Raw genomic sequence first — 27,549 nt, forward strand, 5'->3', positions numbered from 1 at the left:
TAACTACGGTACTTAACCCGAGGTGCCACTGTACTGATGCAGCTAGTTATTTCTGCCCACGTCAGAACCTGACATTTGTCCCTATTGATATTCTAGCAGAGCACACAGCCACACCCACAAACAAACCCACAAATAAGGCTCCAAACATCTCAGACAAGCAACCAGCCTTAATCCAAAAGACACACGCTCACTCTCGTCAGCCTCCTCCGCCAATCGCTCGCAAATGCCCCTGTTTACAAGTCCTCCATCCTGCTTCGGTTTCTGACTAGCTGATGCTTCAGACACCAGAAGGATCTATTAGAGACTCTTTGCTTTCACCTGCTGGTTGGCTGAAGTATTGAGAGCGTATTTTAAATTTGTTGCTGCTGCTACCTCTCGCATTTTTGCATCTATGTTGGAACACGTAGTCTCTCAGATTGTATCCTTGGATTAACCTCAAGCAAGGCCAAAGGACATAAACTTCCAGTGGTACATCTAGCTATAATAATAATAATAATAATAATAATAATAATAATAATAATAATAATAATTTTATTATTTACATCCCGCCCATCTGGGCAGTTTACAGAATATCTAAAAACATAATAAAAACATCAAGTCTTTAAAACTTCCCTAAACAGGGCTGCCTTCAGATGTCCTCCAAAAGTCAGATAGGTGTTTATTTCCTTGACATCTGAAGGGAGGGCATTCCACAGGGAGGGCGCCACTACCAAGAAGGCCCTCTGTCCTCTACCTAGAACAAGGCTGGGGGAACCTGTAGCCTTCCAGTTGTTGTCGGACCAAAATGTATCAGTCCAAGCCACCATGGTCAATGGTCAGGGGGTGATTGGGGGGGCTGTACTTGGATATGTCAGAAGATCAAAATGAGAATGGAAAAGGCCCAGTTGCCTTCTAAATCCGGCCTGCGGACGGTCCGGAAATCTGTGTGTTTTTACATGAGTAGAATGTGTGCTTTTATTTAAAATGCATCTCTGGGTTATTTGTGGGGCATAGGAATTTGTTCATATTTTTTCCTTCAACATATAGCCTGGCCCCTCACAAGGTCTGAGGGACAGTGGACCGGCCCCCTGCTGAAAGAGTGTGCTGACCCCTGCTCTTGAGGAAAGTGCTGCAGAAAGTGAGCCACGCCGTATGCTGGAATAGGCAGGGGAAGGCAGAACTCTGCCCTCTTCCCTGACCCCTTCCACCCCATCTCCCTGGTTGTAAATCCCCATCTGAATATCTTAATCTCCCCAATGGCTCATTCCTCTTCAGAATCTCTGTATCGTTCTGCTCTCTTCTTGCCCTGAAGGGGAATGTTGTTGTAGAGACCTTCCTCCTGGTCTTCGGCCGGTTTGGCTCCGCTCTCCATCCATGACTGCGATATTGGGGGCTGAGGCAGAGCAGGGGGCGGCAAGGTAGCAAACGGTGTCTGAGTCCTGAAAAGGAGAAGGAAATTGAGGGACATGTTCAAAGAATGATGATCCCCCAAGGCTGTTGGCAGCAAATTGAAGGTTCACATCATCCGGTTTTGACAGCAGCCAGCTGGACACTCCTGGGCAACTCACAAACAGGCCATCTTCTTTTGCTTATCTCAGTGCACAGCAATTCAGAGGTAGACTGCTTCTGCACAATGAAGATCTACTTAGCTGTCATGACTAAAATGTTTTGGCAGAATATTCTTCACAAATGTACCTCTTTTCAAAAGGCATCTAAACCACATCCTGTAGCAGCCAATTCCATATCTCAGTTTCTATTTCCTTAAATAGAAATGGGGGGGGGGGGGAGCACTCAGAAGGGTGTTGGGAATGGGTGATTGGCTGATAGGTGTCGACTGTTTACCACTATCAGCCAATCACCCATTCCCACCACCCTTCTGAGTAATACCCTTCCCCACCCTCTCACTATATATAAGGGTCTGGTGACTTCTGTTTCAGTGTATCTGAAGAAGTGTGCATGCACACGAAAGCTCATACCAAGAACAAACTTAGTTGGTCTCCAAGGTGCTGCTGGACTTTAAAAAAAATTTTAAAAATGTATTTCGCCCCCCTTATCTGCCACCCCCAAACTTGTCCAATCAGTCCTTCTTCCTGGATAGCACAGTTGGCTAGAGCGTGGTGCTGATTATGCCAAGGTTGCGGGTTTGATCCCCGTAAGGGGCAGCTGCATTTCCCTGCATTGCAGGGGGGTTGGACTAGATGATCCATTGGGTCCCTTCCAATTCTACAATTCTATTATTCTTCCTATGGGGTCTCTTGCTCCTTTTTCTGCCTGGGACACACCCCGCTGCCTGTTCCTCCAGTCGCCTTTCATCCTTTTATCTCCCAGCCAACAGGACGTTGTCCCTCTCTTGACTGATAAGTCTCTCCTGCATTTCCAGGTTGCCAGGCTCTGGGTTCAAGTTTTCCTCCCTTCCGGAAACTCCTTGCATGGTTTGTGGGTGCTCTTCGCCTCCAACTGTGTTCAAAACTTTAAGAACTGAACTGCTGCCTGAGCTGGCTCTTTCGCTCCTCCCTTCCTCCTTGTGTGCCACGACCACTGATATTTTGGTCGGCCAGTCTAGGAACCCTTTTTGGAAGAAATGCTTTAAATAAATAAGAAATTATGAAGGCACACACACATCACATCAGTATTATACTAGCATTAGTTGCCGTTACCTCTGAGGCTTCCTAGTGGCGCTGAACATTTCAAGGTACTCGGAATTTGCTTCTTCCCTGTTTTCCTGTTCGGATTCCAACGCTTCCATAGTGGAAATGAAGAGAGAAAAGAGAAGAAAGATGGTGATGATGAAAACAAACCTCTTGTGGCTGGGAGTTCCACAGGACAGACACAGGCAAGGCTCCCTCCCACACCCTAACCACATCAAATATGAAGGAAGACAAAATAAATGCTTGCTTTTAACCAACACTGCTTCCATGACCACCACTCTCGTGACGCAGAAAAGAACACCACCCCCCTAATAGGAAATGATAGGAGAGGGCCACGATCCTGAGCATCACCTACCTCTCTTCCTTCTCGTGCAGTAAAAAGCAAGAGGGACCATCAGGATCGCCAGTGGAATTGCCAAACATGCATATAGCAGGGGTGGAGAAAAGGAATTTGGTGCCCAAACTGCAGAAAGGAAAGAAGGGTATTTAGCTGTTGGTATGAATAATTGGGGGGGGGGGGGGGGCTCCATTGTAGCCATTGCTGTTGAAGACACAATAATAGTAATTCACTGAAGTTAAAAACACAGTGATCATACAAGCTAATATCGCCATCTGTTTATAATGACTGTTTTAATATAAAATAGGATTTTTTAAATTATTTGCAAATTAAAGTACAGTGGTACCTCGGGTTAAGTTCCGGAGGTCCGTTCTTAACCTGAAATTGTTCTTAACCTGAAGCACCACTTTAGCTAATGGGGCCTCCTGCTGCCGCCGTGCCGCCAGAGCACAGTTTCTGTTCTCATCCTGAAGCAAAGTTCTTAATCTGAAGCACTATTTCTGGGTTAGTGGAGTCTGTAACCTGAAGCGTATGTAACCCGAGGTATCACTGTACATGTGAAGACAGGCTCCAAATAGTGGGTCCGACAGTCAAGAAGGCGGTTTCTGCATATTATTATTATTATTATTGAAATTATATGCCACCCTATACCCAAAGGTTCACAGAAAAGATCACAACATACATAATCAGAATAAAAACACACACACCCCAGAAAAGAGCCACATCTTAAAGGGTATGGGATGTCAAACAGATCAACCAAAGGCCTGGCTAAAAAGGAACGTTTTTCCTGGTGCCAAAAGGTGTATAATGAAGGCACCAGTCAAACTTACCTGGGGAGAGCATTCCACAGACGGGGAACCACAGCACATGCTGTAGAGAGAAGTGAGGGGCAGGTGGGGCTCATCAACCTGGGCAGGGGACTCTGACCCTCAACCTCCGCTGCCTTGCGGAATATCTTGGGGAGAAGAAAAGGCTCAGGAAGAAACCCTAAGGAGTCCCTAAGGCAGTTGGATGGGGCCTTGTACTCCTCCTTCCAGCAACTCCTGCAGCCAAGCTGGTGTCAAATGTCTTGCTCTGCTTTCCTTTGGACCCCACCAGCTGTGGGAATGTTCAGGGTGGCAGGAGAGGATATATTGTTTATTAATATCCTTCCTAACTTACCCTTCAAGTTCCTTTACTTAGCAGAGTTACATTCCCCCTTTTTACATGCACAGCAGATAGCTGGTTGCAGGCTCGCGTGAGCCTCTCGCTATTATACAATTCATTCTGTCTTCGGATTGAATTGTATGTTCCTGGCAAGTTCCCTTGAATCCCTCTTAGAAGAATAAAGACGCCACAATCTTATTCAAAGAAGTTTACTTACATCAGTTCACAGTTGGATTCCTGAAGGCAGACTTAGTTACAAATATGTACATGTGGATCTACCCCATATGGGGGAATAATCCCAGTGCTTCTGCTAGCAGAGCAGTCCTAGCTAAAAGCTGGTCAAATGTAGAAGGAAGTCAAAAAAGGCAAACGTTGCTGTGTGACCCGTACAGTGGTACCTCGGTTTAAGAACTTAATTCGTTCCGGAGGTCTGTTCTTAACCTGAAACTGTTCTTAACCTGAAGCACCGCTTTAGCTAATGGGGCCTCCCGCTGCTGCTGCGCCGCTGCTGCACGATTTCTGTTCTCACCCTGAAGCAAAGTTCTTAAACCAAGATAATATTTCTGGGTTAGCGGAGTCTGTAACCTGAAGCGTATGTAACATGAAGCGTATGTAACCCGAGGTACCACTGTACTTTTGTTACCTGGACAGGTTAGGTCACACCCACATTCTATCACATGCGAAGGGAAGGATGCTCCAGACAGGAGGACCAGGAAGCTTCGACTGGCTGGACCAAACATCCCCTCGCATGTCTTCTCTAGCATTTCAAGGAATGTTGTACTTGACTGCCTCTCATGGATCACATCCCACAAAGCCTATGGGGGGCTTTGAACTCAAACATCAAAGGGGGGAGGGTCCCAATGCTAAAGCAGACCCTAACCCCCAACTATTGCCACCAGTTGGAAACCACTCACCTGTGAGGTACACCTTCTGACTCCACGGAGAGACGATCCACCCCCTGCTCGTTTTTTCCTCGTACCTGCAGGCAAATTCCCCGGTGTGGTTGAGCTTAGCCTTCAGGATGTTGACAGACACACCTGCGGAGGCACCCCCATGTTCTCTGGAGAACCACAGGGACCCACCGCTGTCGGAGATCATCTCAACACCATCCCTGAAGAAATGGAATCTTTTCTCCACGCCGCCTCCTTTGACTGAGCAAGTGAGGAGCAAGGGGTCTCCTTTGTTCACCACTCTGGACGGAGGGTCCGTTTTCAGTACTGGAGGAGGAAGAGGATCTGAAGGAGCCAGCCACAAAGGAGAGGGGGTTAAGATGGGGAAAAGCTGTGGCTCAGTGGCAGAACATCTATCTGCTTGTCCTAGATTCAATCCCTCGCATTCCCCTCAGCCAGCAGCATGTGGGATGAGTTCCCATATGGAACCAACTCAAACCCTCTTCTGTAACTCTAAGCTAAAGCCTGCCTTCAGGGATCCAACTGTGAACTGAATGTGAGTAAACTTCTCATTGCTTTAAAAAGAAGACTGTTGTGTCTTCATTCTTTTAGGAGGGAATCAAAGGGGCCTTACCAGGAATAATAGAACTTAAGAGATTCTAACGAATCTACAGGGCGCTTCCTGCTGTGTAAAGAGGGGGATGTACTCTGCTATATGAATAAACTAACCAGCATGAGTTAGGAAGGATAATATTTAATCAAAAAGATCTCCTGCTACCCACAACCTTCCCACATGATTCAGCATAAGGGAACTTCCTGTCTTCCTGAATCAAAATGATTGAGGCTGAGGTCCACATAGATGGACTGGGGCAGTCCAGTATTTTGCCTAAGTTGAGGGACAGAGTTTGTGGGTTTGGGGCCAGTATGAATCATTATTGCTTGGAATGATGGGGACTGAAGTGGAGGAGATGGGGAACATGGAAGTACTGACACAAAAGCTTCCAGGAAGATGTAGACAAGCCTCACCCCTCTGCTGATGTAACGGAAAGGTCTTACAGTAGGAAGGCTGAGAACATCACACTTGGGGAGTAGGAAATGAGAAGGGACCTTTTTCACTGGTCATGAACTGTTGTGTCCTTAACGTAAAGGTAAAGGGGACCTCTGACCATTAGGTCCAGTTGTGACCGACTCTGGGGTTGCGGTGCTCATCTCGCTTTATTGGCCGAGGGAGCCTGCGTACAGCTTCCGGGTCATGTGGCCAGCATAACTAAGCTGCTTCTGGCGAACCAGAGCAGCGCATGGAAACGCCGTTTACCTTCCCGCCGGAGCGGTACCTATTGATCTACTTGCACTTTGACGTGCTTTCGAACTGCTAGGTTGGCAGGAGTAGGGACCGAGCAGCAGGAGCTCACCCCGTCACGGGAATTCAAACTGCCAACCTTCCGATCGGCAAGTCCTAGGCTCTTTCTCAACCTGTGGGTCCCCAGATGTTGTTGGACTACAACTCCCATCATTCCTAGGCAGCATGACCAGTGGTCAGGGATGATGGGAGTTGTAGTCCAACCACATCTGGGGACCCACAGGTTGAGATCCGCTGCTCTAAAACATCTCCCTGAATTCCTACTCATGAGTAAATTTTAAACTTCCCTTCCTCTCCCTTTGTTATTTCTCTCATATCCATGGTGGCATGGACATGTTTTATTTCGGACATACTAATGTTATATATTTGATGTTAGCCGCCCTGAGCCTGGCTTCAGCCAAGAAGGGCGGGATATAAATAAAAGTTTTTTATTATGATTATGATTATTATTATTATTATTAATATTACATATACTGATGGTGTTGCTGAAACAAAACACAGAAGAAAAGAGGAGTGTTTTCTTCATATAAAAAGATCGAATGGGAAAGATGTACCCCAAAAAAGGAGGCCTCACCCATCACTGCAATATGGATGGAGTTGCTTCCCTGCGATTGCTCTCTCGTTTGTATAACATTGTAGGTACAGGAATACTCGCTGCTGTCTTGGGGCGACAGGCGCAGGGCATGTGTGAATGCCCCCCCAGAGGGCGGAAGCTTCTGGAAATACAGCATCCATTGGTGACTGAAAAAGGTGACTCCGGATATGTTACGGTGGTCAGGAGCGGAGCACGTGAAGTTTATCAGTTCGCCAGTTCTGTAGATGTCTTGTTTGGGGGACACAGAGAATCTGGGGGGAGGAGGGTAGCCTGAGAACAAAGGGAAGGAACACAGAGAAAGTTGGAGGAATGGATCAGGAAATACACATAGGAAACTGTCAGGCCTAAGGATAGACGGACTTGTCAGATTCGGTTTTACTTTCTTTCTCATTATTCTAGTTCTCTACATTTCTACAGGAATTCACAGTGCGCTTTTTAAGAAACTTCATGAAAATCCATCAGCATTTATGTATGCCACTACTGGAGCCCGTGTTTTGTTAGCCCCAAAATGGAAAATGAGCGAGGTCTCAACCAAAGAAAAATGGCGACTTAGGTTGACAGAATACAGTGGTACCTTGGTTCTCAAACGCCTTGGTACTCAAACAACTTGGAACCCAAACACTGCAAACCTGGAAGTAAGTGTTCTGGTTTGCGAACTTTTCTTGGAAGCCAAACGTGCTCCATTTTGAGTGTTACGCTGAGGTCTGTCTGTTTTTGCTCTTTCTTTTGCCTTTTTGTTTTTGTGGCTCTTTTTGTTTTGTTTTTGTGACTGTGTGGAACCCAGTTCAGCTACTGATTGATTGATTGTGTGACTGCAGTACATTGTTTATTGCTTTCATTTTATGGATCAGTGGTCTCGTTAGATAGTGAAATTCATGTTAAATTGCTGTCTTAGGGGTTGTTTTTAAAAGTCTGGAATGGATTAATCCATTTTGCAATACTTTCTATGGGAAAGCTCGCCTTGGTTTTGGAACGCTTTGGTTTTGGAACAGACTTCTGGAAGGGATTAAGTTTGAGAACCAAGGTACCATTGTATGCACAACTTGCAGACTTAACATATAGAATAAGAGAACAAGAAGAACATACGTTTAGAGAAGATTGGAAAACATTTATTGAATGTATGGGAAATAATTATGTACAGCTGAAAACGCCGGCAGCATTAAGATAAATTCAACGGTGTAAAATTTTGATGGATGCAGTAATGGAATACTGAATTGTATAGTTTTTGCAAAATATGCAGGAATTTATGATATGTAAAATGAACCATGGTAAGAGAAGAAGGGAAGTCATTGATATCTTAAGGATGTAAAATGAGTATTTTAAATTGTAAAACAGAAAATTTAATAAAACTATATAAAAACATAGAAAATTCATCAGCATCTTCGTGCAATTTTCTCCCCAGAAAACACATTTCTGTATGCCGTTTGGACTAAAATACCAATTTTGGCAAGCAATTTCTGCTAACGTTAGGCACTTTTGTATCATAAGGCCACAGCCCGCCCAATCTGCAATCACCCAGCCAGCGATCAAACGGTAACCCATACTGTGAACAGCACAAACACTTTTACTTGCAGCCGGGTATTCCAAAGGTCAAACAAACTGTTGCAGCACAAAGCACACACACCTGCCGGCTGGGAGGGCAGACCAGGCAAGGACCAGGATGGTGCCAAGCCAGCCGCTCCCTGTTTCTCTGTGGGTCTGAATTAGGGAACTTCTCGTTAAAATCCAAGCGAAATGGAGTTTCTCCCTGGTTAGGCCATTGGTCCACCTTGATCAGTGTTGTCTACATGAACTCTCTAAGATTTCAGGCAGGGGCCTTCTCCATCCCTACCTAAAGGTGTCACTGCACCCATGAGTCAAAATGTTCCCATAAGTCAGTCGCTGGGTTGAGGCTTACAGTCAGATAGAAAAGGGAACACAAGGAAGCCGACTTTACTAGCTGAACTATTAAGAGACTCCATCGCTCAGGAGCCACACCAGCCACACTCTTCAAACCAGACCAACACTATTGTGGTGTGTGTGGTTTCTGCAATCACTCAAAACGTAGCCTCGACTTACTGCTGTGTTTCTGTTCTTTCTATTGTTATAAGAATTCGAAGAGCTCAGATATAAAACAAATGTTCACAAATGTACAAGGCAAACACATATAAACCATGTGTCTGAAATAGCATCAGAGAGCAATCCTGAAGCCATTTTGACTTTCCCAATGACCTCAGATATTCCTCTGCCGTAAGGGAGGCAAATGGGGAAAGCCTTCCCATTCTCTTTTCGCTTACAAATCCTGTCTTAAAAGGCTCATAGGGTGAGCCTGTGACCTGGATTCAGGAATTAAAGTATTAAACATCACAAAAGAATGGCCAGGCTGCCCAGGTAATGCTATCAGTGACCAGTAACAGATATCCTGGCAAATAGGATTTCTGCTGAAGGAGGATCACAGCCTCCTTCTGTGATGTATGCATGGTATTTTGGGAGTGGTCTCTGGCTACAGGGTGGGCAGTTTCAAAAGTCTATATAAGGGCTTGCATACCATTGTTCTGGGTCCCTTCTGCATGTGGTGAGTGGGGACACTGTTGCAACAGTTTTTAATAAAGATCAGTCTTACTAGCCGCTTTGTTTCTCAATATACTCTGGTTGGCCTCTGTAATTTTCTCCTACCAATAGGGAACCCACGTAAGGACTCTATACGGGCTCTTGGATACCCCATAAGGGAAAAGGAGCAGGTTTTTTCCCCTTATAACACTATCTTTGAACAATGCCTAGAGAGAACTAGACAGGGAGAATGTGTCTTCTTGGGGACTTTTGATACCATCAACCATGGTATACTCCTGGGCTGCCTTGTTGGGGTGGGACTGGAGGCCCTGTTTTACAGCTGTTCTGTTCCTTCCTTCCTTCATGTCCTCCATGCTATTTAACATTTACATGAAACTGCTGGAAGAGGTTGTCCAGAGTTTGAGGGTTCGGTGTCACCAGTATGCTGATGACACCCGGTATATATATTATGAAAACAGCATACAAAAATGCATTATATCGGAGAAGATTCATCTGCAGAAATGTGTATGTTAGGCAAAATTGTATAAGAATGGGTATATCACGAGAAATTCACACTTTAAAGCTGATGAATTTTCACGAGGACTTAAAAACATCAGAAGCCGGATGTGAGAACATGGGGAATTTGAGATTGGTAAAATGAAAAAAAAACAACTGAAAATGGCAGATTGCCCGTCTCTCATACAACTTTAGGAGACATTTGGAAATGAAATTAGATGTTTATGCTAATTATTTACTCTAATCGTTAAAAAAGACTAGCCCAAGGTTGGGCAGTTGGGTTTATCCACCACCATATATAATTTCTGTAATGGGCCAGTTTTATCGAGTTTATGTATTCCACTACCAGCCTTTCAAATAAAGGCCTCTTTGTGTGAAAAAGACTTTTCCATTCACCTCCCCAACCCATTTTTCAGTTTTACTTCATTCCCACCCACACCCTCATTTCCGCCTCCCAGATTCTGGCTTTAAATGTTCTTTTTGGTTGAAAATTGTCATTTTGCAAGCAATTTTGGATTTAGTTATTTCACATTCAGTTTCTGGATTATTCTTCCCCTTCTATTTATAGACTTATAGATTTTACTGTATTTTTTGTTTCTATGGAAGCCGCCCAGAGTGGGTGGGGAAACCCAGCCAGATGGGCGGGGTACAAATAATAAATTATTATTATTATTATTATTATTATTATTATTATTATTATTATTATTATTCTTACACAAGGATTTAAGAGTAGGAATGGGTGCAATTAGTGCATTACTTGCCTTAATTATACAGCAATAGAAACGAGCTTTTTAATCAGCCATTGGAATGGGAAAAAATCAGAGGTAACATCCCCCATCTACCCCATGATTCATTCCATCCTATTTAAACTCATTCCACCATTCTCCGAGTTGACATTGCTAAGTACAGGATCTGTTTCGTTATTTTATTTTTCCTTTTCTTTACACACAAGGCGAGTGCCTTATCAAATTAAGATAGAGTGTACAAGTTTTTAAATCTCAATTCAGCTGTCTCAAAGAACTTGTAATCTCTATTATATTTGCAGAAAAGCAATGGGGAAATGCAAATATGAAACTCCACCGTCTGACACCTTTTTCATACAGAATAAAGAAAGCTGGTTCTGATTTATGGTATAATAATTTATGGTATAATGATAACCATAAATTATATGCCAGTAACTTCTTTCTTTTGAATTATGGTGCTGAAGGAAACTCTTGAGAGTCCCATGGACTTCAAGAAGATCCAACCTTTCCATTCTGAAGGAAATCAGCCCTGAGTGCTCACTGGAAGGACAGATCGTGAAGCTGAGGCTCCAAGACTTTGGCCACCTCATGAGAAGAGAAGACTCCCTGGAAGAGACCCTGATGTTGGGAAAGATGGAGGGCACAAGGAGGAGGGGACGACAGAGGACGAGATGGTGGGACAGTGTTCTCAAAGCTAACAGCATGAGTTTGACCAAACTGCGGGAGGCAGTGGAAGACAGGAGTGCCTGGCGTGCTCTGGTCCACAGGGTCACAAAGAGTCGGACACGACTAAACAACTAAACAACAACAACATCTTCTTTTAGTTTGCTCTGTGTTAATTTGAGTTAATGGGTTGTCTCCAATCTTAGTCACACGTGGAGAAGACCCACTGAAGGCAGTGGCTTGCAGCCTTGAATTTGCTGCCGCTATCGAGAGTCCCACCTTATTCCTGCAAAGTCCCTTTCTCTGCTTTTAGCAACTGATGAACAGGCAGAAATCCAAAAGGGGAAGATAGGCTAATCAACATGCTCTGGAAAGCTCCACCTGTTGATTTCTACCTGTTTCAGAGCTGCTAAATGAGCAAGAGTTGTCTCCAGTCGTTTAAGGCGTGATTCCTAACTGCACCACCTAGCCAAGACGGGCTGAAATTGTCATAGCAGGAACCAGAAGTCAACTTTACCTGCACAGGCCGATCCCCAGAGGTGGGTCAGGAGAGAGACTGGCAGGAAAGAAGAGAAGAGAAAAGACATGAGGAACTGGGGAGGGGAGATATCGACAGGTGGGGAGTTTTCCACCTGAGAGAGAGAAGGGAGGTCTCAAACCTGTCACCAATGTCACAGATGCCATGCTCGCTCAGTGTTTCTTGAAAGCTGGTTCCTCAGCTCATCACTGTCTTCTGCCCAAAAAAGACTGCAAACTAGACATACCCGATTCTATTATTTCCCAACCCAAAAGACCAAGCCAGGAAATGTATGGGCAGGTACACACCCACACGGCGCTACCGGCCCCTGTGCACAAGTCAGCTCGGGGGCCTTGGAGACAGCCTAGATGTTGTTTAACACTGTCAACAGCAGCTAACCACATCCAGGCCTCTTGCGGCTTCACCTCCCTCACCCACAAAAGCTTCTTCAGAATTGACAGCAGCGTGGGCCTGGAAGTAAGGAAGAAACTGCATGCAGCTGACTTGAAAAATTGAAAACCAACTTTTCACCTCGCATCATGCCGAGACATTGTGTGTGGGGTGTGTGTGTGGGGTGTCTTGTACTAGGCCTTGTTAACAGAGACATAGAAAAAATAGGGGTGGTTGGATTTTGCTGCCCAAATCCCCCAAGGGACTGAGTCCCCTAAGTCCCTGATCGGTCAGAGATGAATGGATGGAGGCAGGAGGCAGTGAAAGCAAGGTAGATCTTTAATTTTTTGTTGCAACAGAGTTCCCTCCCCTCATCGTGAGGCAAGAGAGACCCCGAACCAAGAAGAAACATCTCTGTTTGACCAAACAGCGGGAGGCAGTGGAAGACAGGAGTGCCTGGCGTGCTCTGGTCCATGGGGTCACGAAGAGTCAGACATGACTAAATGACTAAACAACAACAAAAATTGTGGTGTGAAGGAGGACATCCGCTCTACAAACAGTCGGAAATTACTATATCACAATATACTATAACCCACACCTAAGGTGGGGTTACTGTGGCTCAGGCAGGCCAAGGTGTGATATTCCTGAGGATTTAACAAGTCTTGCATAGTTCCAGACACAGTTTACACAAAACATTGGCATTTGATATGACAATCAAGATCCCTGTCAGACATCCCTCAGTGCAACCCACCAATTGGCTAGCAACGTAGGACCCAACTTGACCAGAAACCTCTACAATTGTCTTCAATTTCTTCTTCTGTTGTTTGGTGGAAAGAGAATCTCACTGTACAATAGCCCCTCCTCTTCAACCGGCTGGAGCTCATTCTCCATCACTGGTCCTGAGGAAGTTGCAGCAGAACAAAAGGGGAGGAGGGCATAGGTGGCACCTGAGCCCTGTGAAAACAGAAGAAACTCAAATGTGCCGTTGCTCACCAATTAAACCAGAAAGGGCCCGTTGAGAATGAAGCTTTTCTTCCACTTTTTAGAGTTTCTTTACAAATACAAAGGGATTCCGTTTTAAAGATTTAAATGTGAATAAAATGTAATGTTTACATGGTTCTTGGCCTATGTTAAGGACTTAAAGAAGTCAGGAACGCATTGCTAGTTGTTTAGAGCAATGTGTTACTTTGTATTTGTCGACATTTTATCTTGTAACTAGTTTAAGACAGTTTTGCAGTAAAACATCCTTGTGGTAATGCTAATTTGTTTCCACACTGCACAAGGTCCAGATCAGGGAATTTCACTCCAATAACAAACTTTCAGCACTCAGGAAATGTCTTCAAGGAACCCAGGGAATTGGATTTATTTGGTATGGCGGGCCAAACAATGGCCAGCACCTTTTGATAATCCAGAACTGCCCTGCTAAGTCAGCTCAAGGGCTGCTCTAGCTCAGTTTTGTGTATTTTGCTTTACACCAGGTCACAGTCTGTATTCATATCCAATCAGTGGCGTAGCGTGGGTTGTCAGCACCCGGGGCAAGGCAAGTAATTTTCACCCCCTAACCCGTGGATTTGCGCCCCCTAACCTATGGATTTGCGCCCCCTAAGCCTAACCCCCAGATGTTGCGCCCGGTGCGGCTGGCCCCCCTGCACCCCCCACGCTACGCCACTGTATCCAATTACTCATAACCTTGGATGAGCACTGAGTGTGCACTGGCAAATATCCCCTTACAACAGGCATAGGCAAACTCGGTCCTCCAGACGTTTTGGGGCTACAGCTCCCATCATCCCTAACTAACAGACCAGTGGTCAGGGTTGATGGGACTTGTAGTCCCAAAATATCTGGAGGGCCGAGTTTGCCTATGCCTACCTTACGAACACGCACCATTTAACACCAGGCAGTCAAATGCCCCCTGGGACGCTCACAAGCAGCTATGAAGAGGACAAACTTATGTCTTGTCTTTGGACACAGAACTGCCAGTTGGTCCCCAATGTTAATAACTATTCATGGACATCTCTGTCCATGAAATCGGCTAATATTCTGTCCATAATAATTGCCACTATCATATCCTGCGGCGGCAGGATGTTCCACAAAGGTTGTTGTTCCGTTTTCTAAGGATGGAATGGTTATTAATCTCACCTCTTACCTGACTGGGTGTTGTCTGGGGCTCCAGTGTTCCAAGATCACGTGGTCCCTCCTCCTCCTGTTCTTCTACAAGAAAGAAGATTCCACCTAAACATTAGGAAGAACTTCCTGACAGTAAGAGCTGTTCGACAGTGGAATTTGCTGCCAAGGAGTGTGGTGGAGTCTCCTTCTTTGGAGGTCTTTAAGCAGAGGCTTGACAACCATATGTCAGGAGTGCTCTGATGGTGTTTCCTGCTTGGCAGGGGGTTGGACTCGATGGCCTTTGTGGTCTCTTCCAACTCTATGATTCTATGATTCTAGCTCAGATTTCCCCCAACATTTCACTGCTTCCAAAGAAAGAGAGCAAAAGAGTGAAAATGTATAATATTGTCACCCCTGCTGGCCGTTGCCTTGCAAACTCACATCCATTCAGACCAGAGGACCAGACAGCCTCTACAAATCTCTCTCTCCCCCCCCCCCCGCCCATCAGAACAAGATTATCCACATTTACTTTCCAGGAACAGCTCCACGCTTAAAATCTCTGTGTCCAAGTTTGTGTGTTTTTTGTTCCAGAGCTTTCCCTGTGAAAACTTGCTCTTTAGCAATCGGAACAAACATCCGTTTGAGTTTTCTGCAGATAGCCATTTGCTCTGATTGAGATTTAAAGAGCAGATTTCTGCAGGGAAAGCTCTGGGGCAAAAGGGGAAAAAAGGGCTTAGACATAGAGCTTTTAAGCACAGCCCAGTGTCCAGAAAGAGCAGGACAGAGAGTGGGGAAGTGTGGAAAAGCCCCCAATTTCAGGCTATGAAATGCAAAGAGATAACCTCCAACCCTCATCGCTTACCACCAGTCTTTTTCCATCTGCAGTAAAAAGCGAGTGAAATCATCAGGATGACAAATGGGACAGCCAAACATGCATAGAGCAGCGATGGACCTGGCGATGGAGAGGAATCTGAGAAAACGAAATCAGAAAGGATAAGGGGTTTAAAAAAAAAATCAGTCTTGTTCTTGAAGGCCCAAGTCAGGTAGGAAATATCACTTTCAGAAAATCATTAAGTTCTGAAAAGTCCTTTACAATATCCCTCGCGGGAAAACAATATAAGCACACCCTCGGCTTCTCAATGCTTGTCCAAATGAAAAGGGTCTCTTGGACAGTAACCGGGGTCAGACTTTTCCACTCTGGCCCCCTATGAACTTTTCACAGTTCCTGTTGACTGAGCGAGTAACGTGCAGGAAATCTTCTCTGTTCACCACTCTAGGCAGTGGCCTAGCGTGGGTTGTCAGCACCCAGGGCAAGGCAAGTAATTTGTGCCCCCTAACCTGGGGCAAGGCAAGTAATTTTCGCCCCCCCCCCCGCTGCACTGTCCCTCCCCCAGATAGTCCCTCGCTCTCTCTCCCCACCGCACCGCACGCCTGGCACCCTCCCTTCCATAGTGGGCGGCGACCCGGCGGCTCGGATCGGATTCGCACAGCCAGCACTGCAGTGAGAGAGGGTGAGTGAGCCAGGTAGGGGCAGAGAGCTGCGAGTGCGAGCGCCCCCCCCAGATGTTGCGCCCGGTGTGGCCGGCCCCCCCTGCACCCCCCACGCTACGCCACTGACTCTAGGGAAAGGATTCACTGCTGGCATCAGAAAAAGGAAGGGATTCTGGTAGACTCATCCACAAAGGAGTACAGAAGTTTAAAACGAATACAGTGCTACCACAGACGCTTCAGGTTACAGACGCTTCAGGTTACAGACTCTGCTAACCCAGAAATAGTACCTCGGGTTAAGAACTTTGCTTCAGGATGAGAACAGAAATCGTGCTCCGGCGGTGTGGCGGCAGCAGGAGGCCGCATTAGCTAAAGTGGTGCTTCAGGTTAAGAACAGTTTCAGGTTAAGAATGGACCTCCAGAACGAATTAAGTTCTTAACCCGAGGTACCACTGTAATAGATTGTGGTCTACTTGGTTTTTAACAGGAAGTAATATAACTGGGTCAAACAGCTGTATGAGAGTCATGGGTTTGAGATTAGTATCCTGATTTGTTGATTTCCAGTCCTGTGGTCAATTATGTTTCCTGAATATCTTTTTTAATGAATCTAGAATCAGCCAGAGAACAATCTTCCCACTGTCCCACCCCCAAAACTGGAGTTTGAGACCCTACAATATTGGTGGTGATTCTCACATCCCCCCTGCAGTGACCATCTTTTGCTCACTCATTCATATATTTATGGAAAATCCAGATGGAGTTGTTGCTAAATTGTTATACAGTGGTACCTCAGGTTAAGTACTTAATTCGTTCCGGAGGTCCGTTCTTAACTTGAAACTGTTCTTAACCTGAAGCACCACTTTAGCTAATGGGGCCTCCTACAGCTGCTGCACAATTTCTGTTCTCATCCTGAAGCAAAGTTCTTAACCTGAGGTACTATTTCTGGGTTAGCGGAGTCTGTAACCTGAAGCGTATGTAACCCGAGGTACCACTGTATCTCAGTGATTTTTTAAAAAATGATTTTAAAAATAATGGAAAAAATACAGAACTTGCTCACCTTCCATTACTACTGAGATGATGTTGCTACGTGGAGACTGGATTTCCTTATTTTCTAATCTGATGGAATATGCACAGCTGTAGTTCCCGGCCGTATCTTCACCAACACGCAAAGCTTTAAGGGGAACCATCAACTCATTACGGGGAAGCTCCTCAGTTGCCTGACCTTGTAGCTCCTTGTAAAATGTGTATCCTGCTGCTTCCCGCCCATCAGGAACTGAGCAGAGCAGGGTAATCTGTTCTCCATGGGTGTAAACAGGGTTCAGGGGGTTCAGGGAAAGGGTGGCAGGGAGTGGGAAATCTGGGGTTGGAAGGAAGAGAAAAAACAAACCAGTCGGCTGGGGGAATAAATGGATGAAATACCCTTCCATAACCTCCGTCATGGAGCTTCAATATGCTGATGACAACGTAGTGTGTGCACACTCAGAAGATGACCTCCAAACCATCCTAGATATCTTCGCAGAAGCTTACGAAAAGCTTGGCCTATCGCTCAACATCCTAAAAAACAAAGTGCTGCACCAACAAGCACAAAACAACCCCTCTGCAGCACCACAAATCCAGCTTAACGGTGTTACGTTGGAAAATGTCAATCACTTTTCTCACCTGGGCAGTTATAGTTCCACAAGGGCCGACATTGATGCCGAAATCCAGCTTTGCCTCAGCTCTGCAAACACAGCTTTCTCCCGACTGAAGTGCAGAGTGTTTGAGGACCGGGACAGTCACAGGGAAACCAAAACGCTTCTTTACAAAGCTATTGTACTACCAACCTTGCTGTATGCTTGTGAAACATGGACCACTTATAAACACCATCTCCAACTCCTCAAAAGATTCCATCAATGGTATCGCCGAAAAAATTTACATATCACTTGGAAAGACAGGCAAACTAATGTCAGTGTACTGGAAGAAGCAAAGATCACCCGTGTTGAAACAATGATTCTTCAATATCAACTTCGTTGGACTGGTCATGTTGTTCAAATGCCTGATTATCGTCTTCCAAAGCAACTACTCTATTCCGAACTTTAAAAGGGGAAGCGTAATGCTGGTGGTCAACAAAAGAGGTTTAAAGACTCTCTCAAGGAAAATCTTTAAAAATGTAGTATAAACACCAACAATTGGGAAACACTGGCCTGCGAATGCTCCAATTGGAGAACAGCTTTTACCAAAGGTGTCAAGGGTTTTGAAGACACCCGAACTCAGGACAAAAGGGAGAAACGAGCTAAGAGGAAGGCACGTTTGGCAAACCCTCACCATGATCAACCCCCATCCGGAAACCTATGTCCCCACTGTGGAAGGACGTGTGGATCCAGAATTGGCCTCCACAGTCATTAAGGGACTCACTGTTAAGACTGTGTTCATGGAAAACAATCTTACTTGGCTATGAGCGATTGCCAAAGAAAGAAGAAAAAGGATGAAATGCCCTGTTATCATAGAAATGAAAGTTGTCCAAAAGCAATTTCATATATGGAAGCCTTGATAAACTGGTCAAAGTGTGGGACAATCAGCCTCATATAATCAATATGCTTAACTCTAATTAATGCATGAAGGGGTTAAGACCATAGAGTAAGCTGTCCTGCCAAGCTTAGCTAGGTCACTCCCCCTCACCTTAGGAGGAAAGCCATTTTCTTCCCATTCCACCATGTGAACCGTACTAGTAAGGAGGTCTAAGCTAGATGCTCCAAGCCTAGACCACATGGCTCAAGCAAGCTATATTTGTGCTTCTATACAAATAAATCAAAACTTTCTCCACTTTGAAATCTAGGTCTTATGGCCTGTGTTTTCTTACTGCTGTATGGAAAAGCACTTGAACCTGACCTTCAAAGAGTTTGTAAGTAAACCATTTTTAACTCGCCAAGTCTGTGGCCTCTTTCTATGCTAAGCAAAACGGGTAAATTTTGGAAGCATCTTAGAAAGGGAGCCTATATTTCCATGCTTTACTTTGCTATATATTTTGTGGTTTTAAATCTCTGCCGGGGCTCTCTCACCAAAGAGTGTTTGCCCTAAACCTGGATTTGGCATCCAGCGAATTCTCCTTTTGTTTTAGCTAGTATTTTTTTCCTTCAAACCAGATACAAAAAAACCAACACAAAGTTTACATTTAGAATTGTCTACATGCCGCAGAAGCCCCACATTTTATAGAGGGATGCCAAACTCCAGGTTTCTCCAGGTGTGACTCCCTGAGCTACTAGGAAGCAACAACATTCTGGTTCGTGTCTTTCCACACTTTCATCACATCCAGATGGGGCTGGCCTTTGGCGCTGGGGAGAGAGTAATTCATTCACAAGAAGAAAGCTTCTTACCAGCAACAGAGAGCACAATTTGGTTGCTCTTTGCAGACTCCCTTCCTTCCCTGTTTTTCCTCCAGTAAGAACACACAAACCTTTCCTTTGACTCCAGATGCATTGTGGAGACTTCCAAGATACTCTGGTTTATTATTCTATATTCGGACCACTGACCCTTTCTGGTGGCCTTAAAGAAATAGAACCACTCTCCCTTATGCCCTTCTGGTTGGTGGCATATAAACTGGACTTTCTCTCCTCTGACAAAGGTGGTGTTTGCAGGAGAAGCGGTCAGCCTGGGCGCTGGTGGAGGTGGAACCGTCAGATAACCTGGGGAAGGAAAGGAGAGGCCAATTTACATCTTTCCCTTGGACCTCCTCCTCCAGCCAATTTTTCATTGACCTCTTTCTTGAACTCTAAACCCCAAATATTTGCAGCCGAGCACCAAACCTAGCTGTGTGCGGTTTTTAGTTCTGGTATCAGAGAGAAGCAGAGATGTATTCTGGGTCAGAATCCAGCACAAGGCATTGTCAGTGATAGGATATTTGGAGCCTGGGTGCAGTGGCGTAGCGTGGGGGGTGCAGGGGGGGCCGGCCGCACTGGGTGCAACATCGGGGGGGGGGCGCTCGCACTCGCAGCTCTCTGCCCCTACCTGGCTCACTCACTCTCTCTCACTGCAGTGCTGGCTGTGCGAATCCGATCCGAGCCGCCGGGTCGCCGCCCACTGTGGAGGGGAGGGTGCCAGGCGTGCGGTGCGGTGCGGAGAGAGAGCGAGGGACTATCTGGGGGAGGGACAGTGCAGCGGGGGGGGGCGCAAATTACTTGCCTTGCCCCGGGTGCTGACAACCCACGCTACGCCACTGCCTGGGTGGGAAAGTGGGTTTGGGGGAGATCCTTGATATGGGGATCTTCAGTCACATCCTGGTTTAATCTGTTGACCTTCATTTCCCCCTGTTGTCTGTGTTCTCTCTCTACAATAGACTTGTACAGAGCCTGGAAATACCTGCATTTTAGAAAGGACGAGTTAATGTGCTTACAATGCAACAGTGCCTTGCTTATATTTCACAGAGCATTTATATCTGCCCCATTCCATAAATGCAGATCTCTCCCCCCTCCTCAAACCACACATCTATTTGTCATGGTTTGCTTTTGGACACATTTTGCTCTCTAAAACATGTGCAGAGACAGAAGTCAATTCTCCTCTCCTCCCATTTCTGCAAGGAAGCAAGACGGGCAGTCATGCCATGACTTTAATTCTTTTGTGTAGTCTGATCACTACCCTTGGTCTTTGTAATAATCATCATCGTTATTTATTATTTATACCCCGCCCATCTGGCTGGGTTTCCCCAGCCACTCTGAGCAGCTCCCAGCAGAATATTAAAAACACGACAAAACACCAAACTTTAAAAGCTTCCCTAAACAGGGCTGCCTACAGATGTCTTTTAAAAGTCAGATAGTTGTTTATTTCCTTGGCTTCTGATGAGAGGGTGTTCCACAAGGTGGGCGCCACTACCAAGAAGGCCCTCTGCCTGGTTCCCTGTAACCTCACATCTCGCAGGGAGGGAACTGCCAGAAGGCCCTTGGAGCTGGACCTCAGTGTCTGGGCTGAACGATGGGGGTGAAGACACTCCTTCAGGTATACTGGACCGAGGCTGTTTAGGGCTTTCAAGGTCAGCACCAACACTTTGAATTGTGCTCGGAAATGTACTGGGAGCCAATGTAGGTCTTTCAGGACCGGTGTAATAAGGTCTCGGCAGCAACTCCCAGTGACCGTCTGGCTGCCACATTTTGGATTAGTTGTAGTTTCTGGGTCACCTTCAAAGGTAGCCCCACGTAGAGGGCATTGCAGTAGTCCAAGCGGGAGATAACCAGAGCATGCACCACTCTGGTGAGACAGTCTGCGGGCAGATAGTGTCTCATCCTGCGTACCAGGTGGAGCTGGTAAACAGCTGCCCTGGACACAGAATTGACCTGCACCTCCATGGACAGCTGTGAGTCCAAAATGACTCCCAGGCTGCACACCTGGTCCTTCAGGGGCACAGTTACCCCATTCAGGACCAGGGAGTCCCCCACACCTGCCCACCCCCTGTCCTCCAAAACAGTAGGTTTCAACATTCAGGTTAATTCTACTGAATCTGATTTTCAACTAGGGAAAGTCAGGTGAGGGCGTGTGTTTTCTCTTTCTGTCTTTAGGTGAGGGGCTTTACGGTATAGGGAAAGAAGTAACCAGAAATGGTGGCAGCTGCAGCACTCACAAGAATCCAAATGTGCCCATGGGGCTTTCAAAAGTTACTGACGCCGGCTGCAAGGATGAATTGATTTTCTTCTTACCTCCAGTGGGCACCATCCAGGAAAGAACCAAGAATGAGACTGAAATCGAAAAGGAAAGAGATTGAGGATGATGACAATATATCCCAGATAAAAGCTCAGATGCCTGTAAAGGATGGTCAAAGCAGTTTCACCCACAGGCAGGCAGACATGAAAATGAATGGAAAGGCCTTAAATGAATGAGACTGAACAGCAAAACACATGGAGGCAGAGAGAAAGACTGGATGAGAAAATGAAAGTAATGAAGAATGAAGAAGACGAAATGAAGCAAGGAGCAGGGGAGCAGGGTGAGAACATGCTGTGCGCTGCCTTCCAGGTCCCTTAGCCTGCAGCCCCAATCTGTTGCTGTGTTACTCCTGGTGCCTGCCAGGGTAGAAAAGAGCCCGATTGTTGTGTGTGTGTAGAAGGTGGAGAGTACAAGCACCTAAGCCGCCAGTTAGCTGTGGGGCAGAGGATGAGCCTGTCCTAGGAAAAGGGTGCTTTGATTTACAGGAATGCTCCCCCAAAGAAAAACATGGCTTAGCAAATAGGTAAAGGGACCCCTGACCATTAGGTTCAGTCGTGACCGACTCTGGGGTTGCGCGCTCATCTCACTCCAGAGGCTGAGGGAGCTGGCATTTTTCCACAGACAGCTTCCGGGTCTTGTGACCAGCATGACTAAGCCGCTTCTGGTGAACCAGAGCAACGCACGGAAACACTGTTTACCTTCCCGCTGGAGCGGTGCCTATTTATCTACTTGCACTTTTACGTGCTTTTGAACTGCTAGGTTGGCAGGAGCAGGGACCGAGCAACAGGAGCTCACCCCTTCGTGGGGATTCAAACTGCCAACCTTCTGATCGGCAGGTCCTAGGCTCTGTGGTTTAACCCACAGCGCCACCCATGTCCCTGCAAATAACCTGCTATAAACCCACTTGAAGACAGAGCCTCCAGTGGCAGAGAGACAGATCAACAAAATACAGGGCTGGAAAACTGTAAAAGTCTCTCCACACCCATGTCAAAATCTCCTCTTTGCTGGATATGGGGAGGAACATAATTACATGTGTGGTGGGACTGTCTCAATATTAAACCATTCTGGAGGGGAAAAAATCTTTGGAGAAGCTGGTGCAATAACATCCCAAGATATCCCAGTGCAACCTCAGATTGTTCTACTTTCCATTTTTAATTATGGATGTCATTATGAAGTTTATGAGGAACTACTTCCATTTATATTTATAACTGCAAGATTGGCTATTACAATGTTTTGGAAAACTTGTGCTGCTGCTATGTGTGAAATTTGGTAGCAACAGCTTTGGTTTCTAGCACTAGTGGAAAGTTTGACTGCAAAGGAGAATGAACACATCAACAACTGTGGGACCAACAACTTTGATGTGGAATGGAACATTTAAATTTTGTATATAGCTACAAAAGAGCAAAGCTATCAACCGCCAGATGCACATCAAGCATTATGGCAAGATAGCTTGAGATAACTAAAATATTGAAAACTCTATGGCATATTATCTCTAGAAATAGACTTTCCTTGGACAGGCTTCACCCCCAAAAGGGCTGGGAGTTCCTTGTTGTTAATTGTACCTGTTTTGTTGAAACATAATAATAATAATAATAATAATAATAATAATAATAATAAATTTCATTTTTATACCACTTTATATTTTAAAGAAAAATCTCAAAGCGGTTTACAGAATACTAAAACATCAATAAAACAATCTGAAGAAAGTCAAATATAAAGTATACAGTCAAAGCAGCATAATTAACAGAAAACTAAAATATTATCTTAAAAATTTCAAAATAAAACATTACAAAGGAGGTCAACTACAGAATACATATTTAACAAAGTTAACAAAAAAAATAAATCTTAAACATTTCAACCCCCCCCACCACATTGCTAAGTGAAGTCAAATAATAATAATAATAATAATAATAATAATAATAATAATTTTTATTTATACCCCGCCCTCCCCAGCCAAGGCCGGGCTCAGAGCGGCTTACAAGCAATGATAAAAACAAGATGAATGATTACAACTTAAAAACAAAATTAAAATACAACATTAAAATAATGTAACATTAAAATATTAAAATGTAGCCTCATCGCAGGAGGAGAAGGAAAAGAAAAAAGAAAGAGAGGGAGGGAATCAAATTGGCTCCAAGCCAAAGGCCAGGCGGAACAACTCTGTCTTACAGGCCCTGCGGAAAGAAATCAGATCCTGCAGGGCCCTGGTCTCATGAGGCAGAGCGTTCCACCAGGCCGGAGCCAGAGCTGAAAAGGCCCTGGCTCTGGTTGAGGCCAATCTAACTTCCTTAGGGCCCGGGACCTCTAGGGTGGTGCTATTTATGGACCTTGAGGCTCTCCGTGGGGCATACCAGGAGAGGCGGTCCCGTAGGTATGAGGGTCCTAGGCCGTGAAGGGCTTTAAAGGTCAAAAGCAGCACCTTAAATCTGACCCTGTACTCCACCGGGAGCCAGTGCAGCTTGAAAAGCACTGGGTGAATATGCTCCCATGGCAGAGACCCCGTGAGGAGCCTCGCTGCAGCATTCTGTACTCGCTGGAGTTTCTGGGACAGCTTCAAGGGCAGCCCTGCGTAGAGCGAATTACAGTAGTCAAGCCTGGAGATGACCGTTGCATGGATCAGCAAATATAAAATGCACATTTAAAACAGCACAATTAACAACATAATAAAATATTATCATAAGCATGACACGGCTGTTTGGCAGGCACAAAAAGATGGGGCAAAAGAATCCAGTAGTTAAGGTTTGTTTTCAGGCATAACAACTAGCCGATTTTAAGAACTAGCACTTTTAACAACTGCCACATAATGTTCATTCCACTCTGGCAAGGAATCAATCCTTTGGTGCAGCAGCAGCTAAACTCTGGAATTTACCTGACCATTGATGCTATGCAAGACTGTTTAGCTTCTTTTCAACACCTGCTAAACACCTTTTTGTTTAGGCAAGCCTACCCAGACATGTATTTTCACAACTAATTTTATTTGATTGGGTATAGTTATTGTTTTTCAAACTACTGGCTATATTTGTGTTTTGAAATTTTGATAAACAGAACCTTAATGTTATACCCAAACATCCTTGTAACACTGTATTTGCTTTGCAACATGTAAATGCTGACTGAGATTATCAGTATTTTTAATGTACATTTTATGCTGTTTTATGTAAACTGCTTAAGAGGCTTCGGTGGCTAAGCAGTATATAAACCCTGTAAAATAAATAAATATTAAGAGTAGTATTTAACAGGGCAAAAATGAAAAGGGAGTGCATGTGGTCTATGAAAGTGCAGTTACAATATGGCACTTCATCTCCTCATGAGTAACTCAGCTAGAGGGATGAGGAGGGACAAAGGAACATGGGCAACATTTTTAGGCTTGGTCCCTGTCTGCATCTTCAGCAGCTCAAAAGCAAACAGAAATCGAGGAAGGGAAGGTTACAAGGAAGGGAAGGTTACAAGGGACGCGGGTGGCGCTATGGGTTAAAGGACTTTGAGCCTAGGACTTGCTGATCAGAAAGTTGGCAGTTCGATTCCCCGTGACGGGGTGAGCTCCCGTTGCTCGGTCCCTGCTCCTGCCAACCTAGCAGTTTGAAAGCACGTCAAAGTGCAAGTAGATAAATAGGTACCACTCCAGCGGGAAGGTAAACGGCGTTTCGGTGCGCTGCTCTGGTTCGCCAGAAGCAGCTTAGTCATGCTGGCCACATGACCTGGAAGTTGTATGCCGGCTCCCTCGGCCAATAAAGCGAGATGAGCGCCACAACCCCAGAGTCGGCCACGACTGGACCTAATGGTCAGGGGTCCCTTTACCTTTACCTTTACCCTGTCTGCATCTTCAGCAGCTGAAAAGCAAACAGAAATCAAGGAAGGGAAGGTTACTGAACTGCAAAAAAATCCACCCCTCCCATTTATGCCTGTTTCCAAGGGCTATTTGCAGAAGAGTTGCAGCAAATAATGCTTTTAAAAGCAGCACCCTCTCTTGGTTGTACTCCAGAGGAGGCCGGCAAGGACAGAAGCCAAGCTGATTTTGCACAAGCTGATCATGGGAGAAAGATCTGGAGAGAAACTAGAGGAAGAAGAAAAAATATATAGGGAAGAAACACAGTGACAAAGGGAGGGCATGAGAAAATACAGACGTTGGAATTCAGATTTGAGGTGGGCAGAAAGAGAAGAGGTCCCAAACCTGTCACTAAAGCAGCAAACTCCATCCTCCGTCAGCTTCTCTTGAGTCCTCTGCTGAACCACTGTCCTGCCTCCTCTCCCCCAAACTAGGGTGAACTGCCCCTCACTGACTTCACCGCTTCTCTGTATGACTCAAAAGAGCAAAGTAGGAATGATGTCATTGTCACCACCTTGTCCCACCCCAAGCATTGCAGCCATACCCCCAGCCAGGCCTGCAGCTCAGCTCATAGGCCTTGGAAACACCAAAGGCTTTATTATAACGCTATATAGGGCAGCTTACCACATCCGTCCTGGCTGTGCTTTCACCTGACCTCTGTTGCAAGCAAACAGCTTGAAGGACCTATAAAGCAGCAACACGGGGCTTAGAAGTGAGAAAGCGGAAGCCGGCAGCGGTTGCCAGCAGCAAACTCAAAAGAGAAAGCAAGGGCACGCGAATTAAAAAGAGTCCCGTTGGATCAGGCCAGGGAGTTCATCTCGTCCAGTGTCCTGCTTTTGTTGTGGCCAACCAGACACCCCTATGGGAATCCCAGAAGCTGACATTGTCACACACGGGGGTGTTATTCTCATTCAAAATGCCATGAGTAGAAGCCCCCTCTGGACTCAATAAGGAAGGAAGATGTTATGTACCGAAGTTCTCACCCTGGGCCAGCAGGGGGATACTGTAGATAGTTATGCAAATAAGGGATCGAAAGTGACATTCAGTGATTGGATAGTCTTAGAAAGTTGCTACAGTTACATTGTACTGGAGCTCTATATAAGCAGGCTGACTGAACCCTTCGGTCCAGTTCTGTCCTGGCCTATGAATAAACAAGAGCTGTTTGAAGAATCGCTGCATCGTCTGATATGTTCACCCACAACCTAACAGAAGAGACTGGTTGGGTGATGCAACCTTGCAAAGGGATGTCTGGCACCGAGCACTGGGCTGGCATGCATGCCCTTGCTCCTGTTCCCCATTTTATTATTTTATTAAATATATTTTATTGAAGCCTGTTCCCTATTTTAATCTGAAGTGTGTGTCTGCTAGGAGCAAAACCAAGCTTGCAAAAGGAGCAAAAGGCAGTGAGAAGGAGAGGGGGAGGGAGAACTTTTGTGACTGGCAGGTCTAACTTCTAATGAGATGGAGGGATACTGGTGGGACTCTCCAATCACGGTGCTGGGGAGGAGGGATGTTGTATTCATGTGTCATATTTTGCTTCTCTGCTCTGTGCCATGTACATGGATGGCACAGTAGAAATAAATAAGAGCAGTAATAATAATAATAATCACAGAAATAAGGCAGCACCTAAAAATACACACCTCAAGTGTCAAAAGCAAGGCAAAGAAGGTGTGTCTTTAGCATATACCGGAAGCTGCATATTGAAGGCCCCAGATGCACTTCTGTGGGGAGGGAGGTGCCACATGGCTATGCTTACTGTCCAGGATTTTGGGTAGTTGAAGAGTCTATCATTCTTTAGGACTAAGGTGTGTATATGTATGGAATGATTATTTGCTTCCCACGTAGTCATAACCTCAGTGTCTAAAGCAGTACCCATATAATCTTCCTCTTTCATTTCCGTGTAATAAACCAATCTTTGTTCCACTTCCTGCTGAGACAAGTTATTAGAGACCTAAGGGTTAAGGGTATACATGCATTTTTTTTAACAAAGGTTCTGTTCTTCTAAAGAGTGCACAATGGATCTACACAATGGTGTACACATGTGTGGGTTCAGGTGTACCTCTTGTAACTGTAGGAATTAACAAGGAGGCAACAGAGCCCACAGAACTGCTTGTCTGAAGTTCTCCATTCTTCAGACAGGTAGAGAAGCTTGGCC

The 27,549-nt window shown here is 45.4% G+C and overlaps 1 protein-coding gene across 11 annotated transcripts; it reads right to left on the minus strand.

Annotated features, from left to right (window-relative positions):
• Positions 1-487: 487 nt before the first annotated feature.
• On the minus strand, positions 488-27,549 carry LOC310663044 (uncharacterized protein). Of its 11 annotated transcripts, none has more exons than XM_083410599.1 (9): positions 26,019-26,503; positions 25,740-25,861; positions 21,568-21,606; positions 19,258-19,566; positions 16,962-17,261; positions 15,282-15,389; positions 14,753-14,784; positions 14,460-14,522; positions 12,736-13,267 (listed from the first exon to the last, which is right to left on the minus strand). In XM_083410599.1, the coding sequence occupies exons 2-9, from the start codon at positions 25,762-25,764 to the stop codon at positions 13,118-13,120; spliced, it is 1,026 nt and encodes a 341-aa protein (XP_083266725.1). In that variant the 5' UTR covers positions 25,765-25,861; positions 26,019-26,503; the 3' UTR covers positions 12,736-13,117. The 11 variants fall into 11 exon arrangements, with proteins under 11 accessions (XP_083266722.1, XP_083266727.1, XP_083266721.1 ...); XM_083410598.1 differs by having other exon boundaries at positions 25,740-25,869; XM_083410594.1 differs by lacking the exon at positions 12,736-13,267 and adding an exon at positions 7,122-7,225 and having other exon boundaries at positions 25,740-27,549.

Source organism: Podarcis tiliguerta (assembly GCF_965153285.1).
Source record: "Podarcis tiliguerta genome assembly, chromosome: 13".
NCBI classification, from domain to species: Eukaryota; Metazoa; Chordata; class Lepidosauria; order Squamata; family Lacertidae; genus Podarcis; species Podarcis tiliguerta.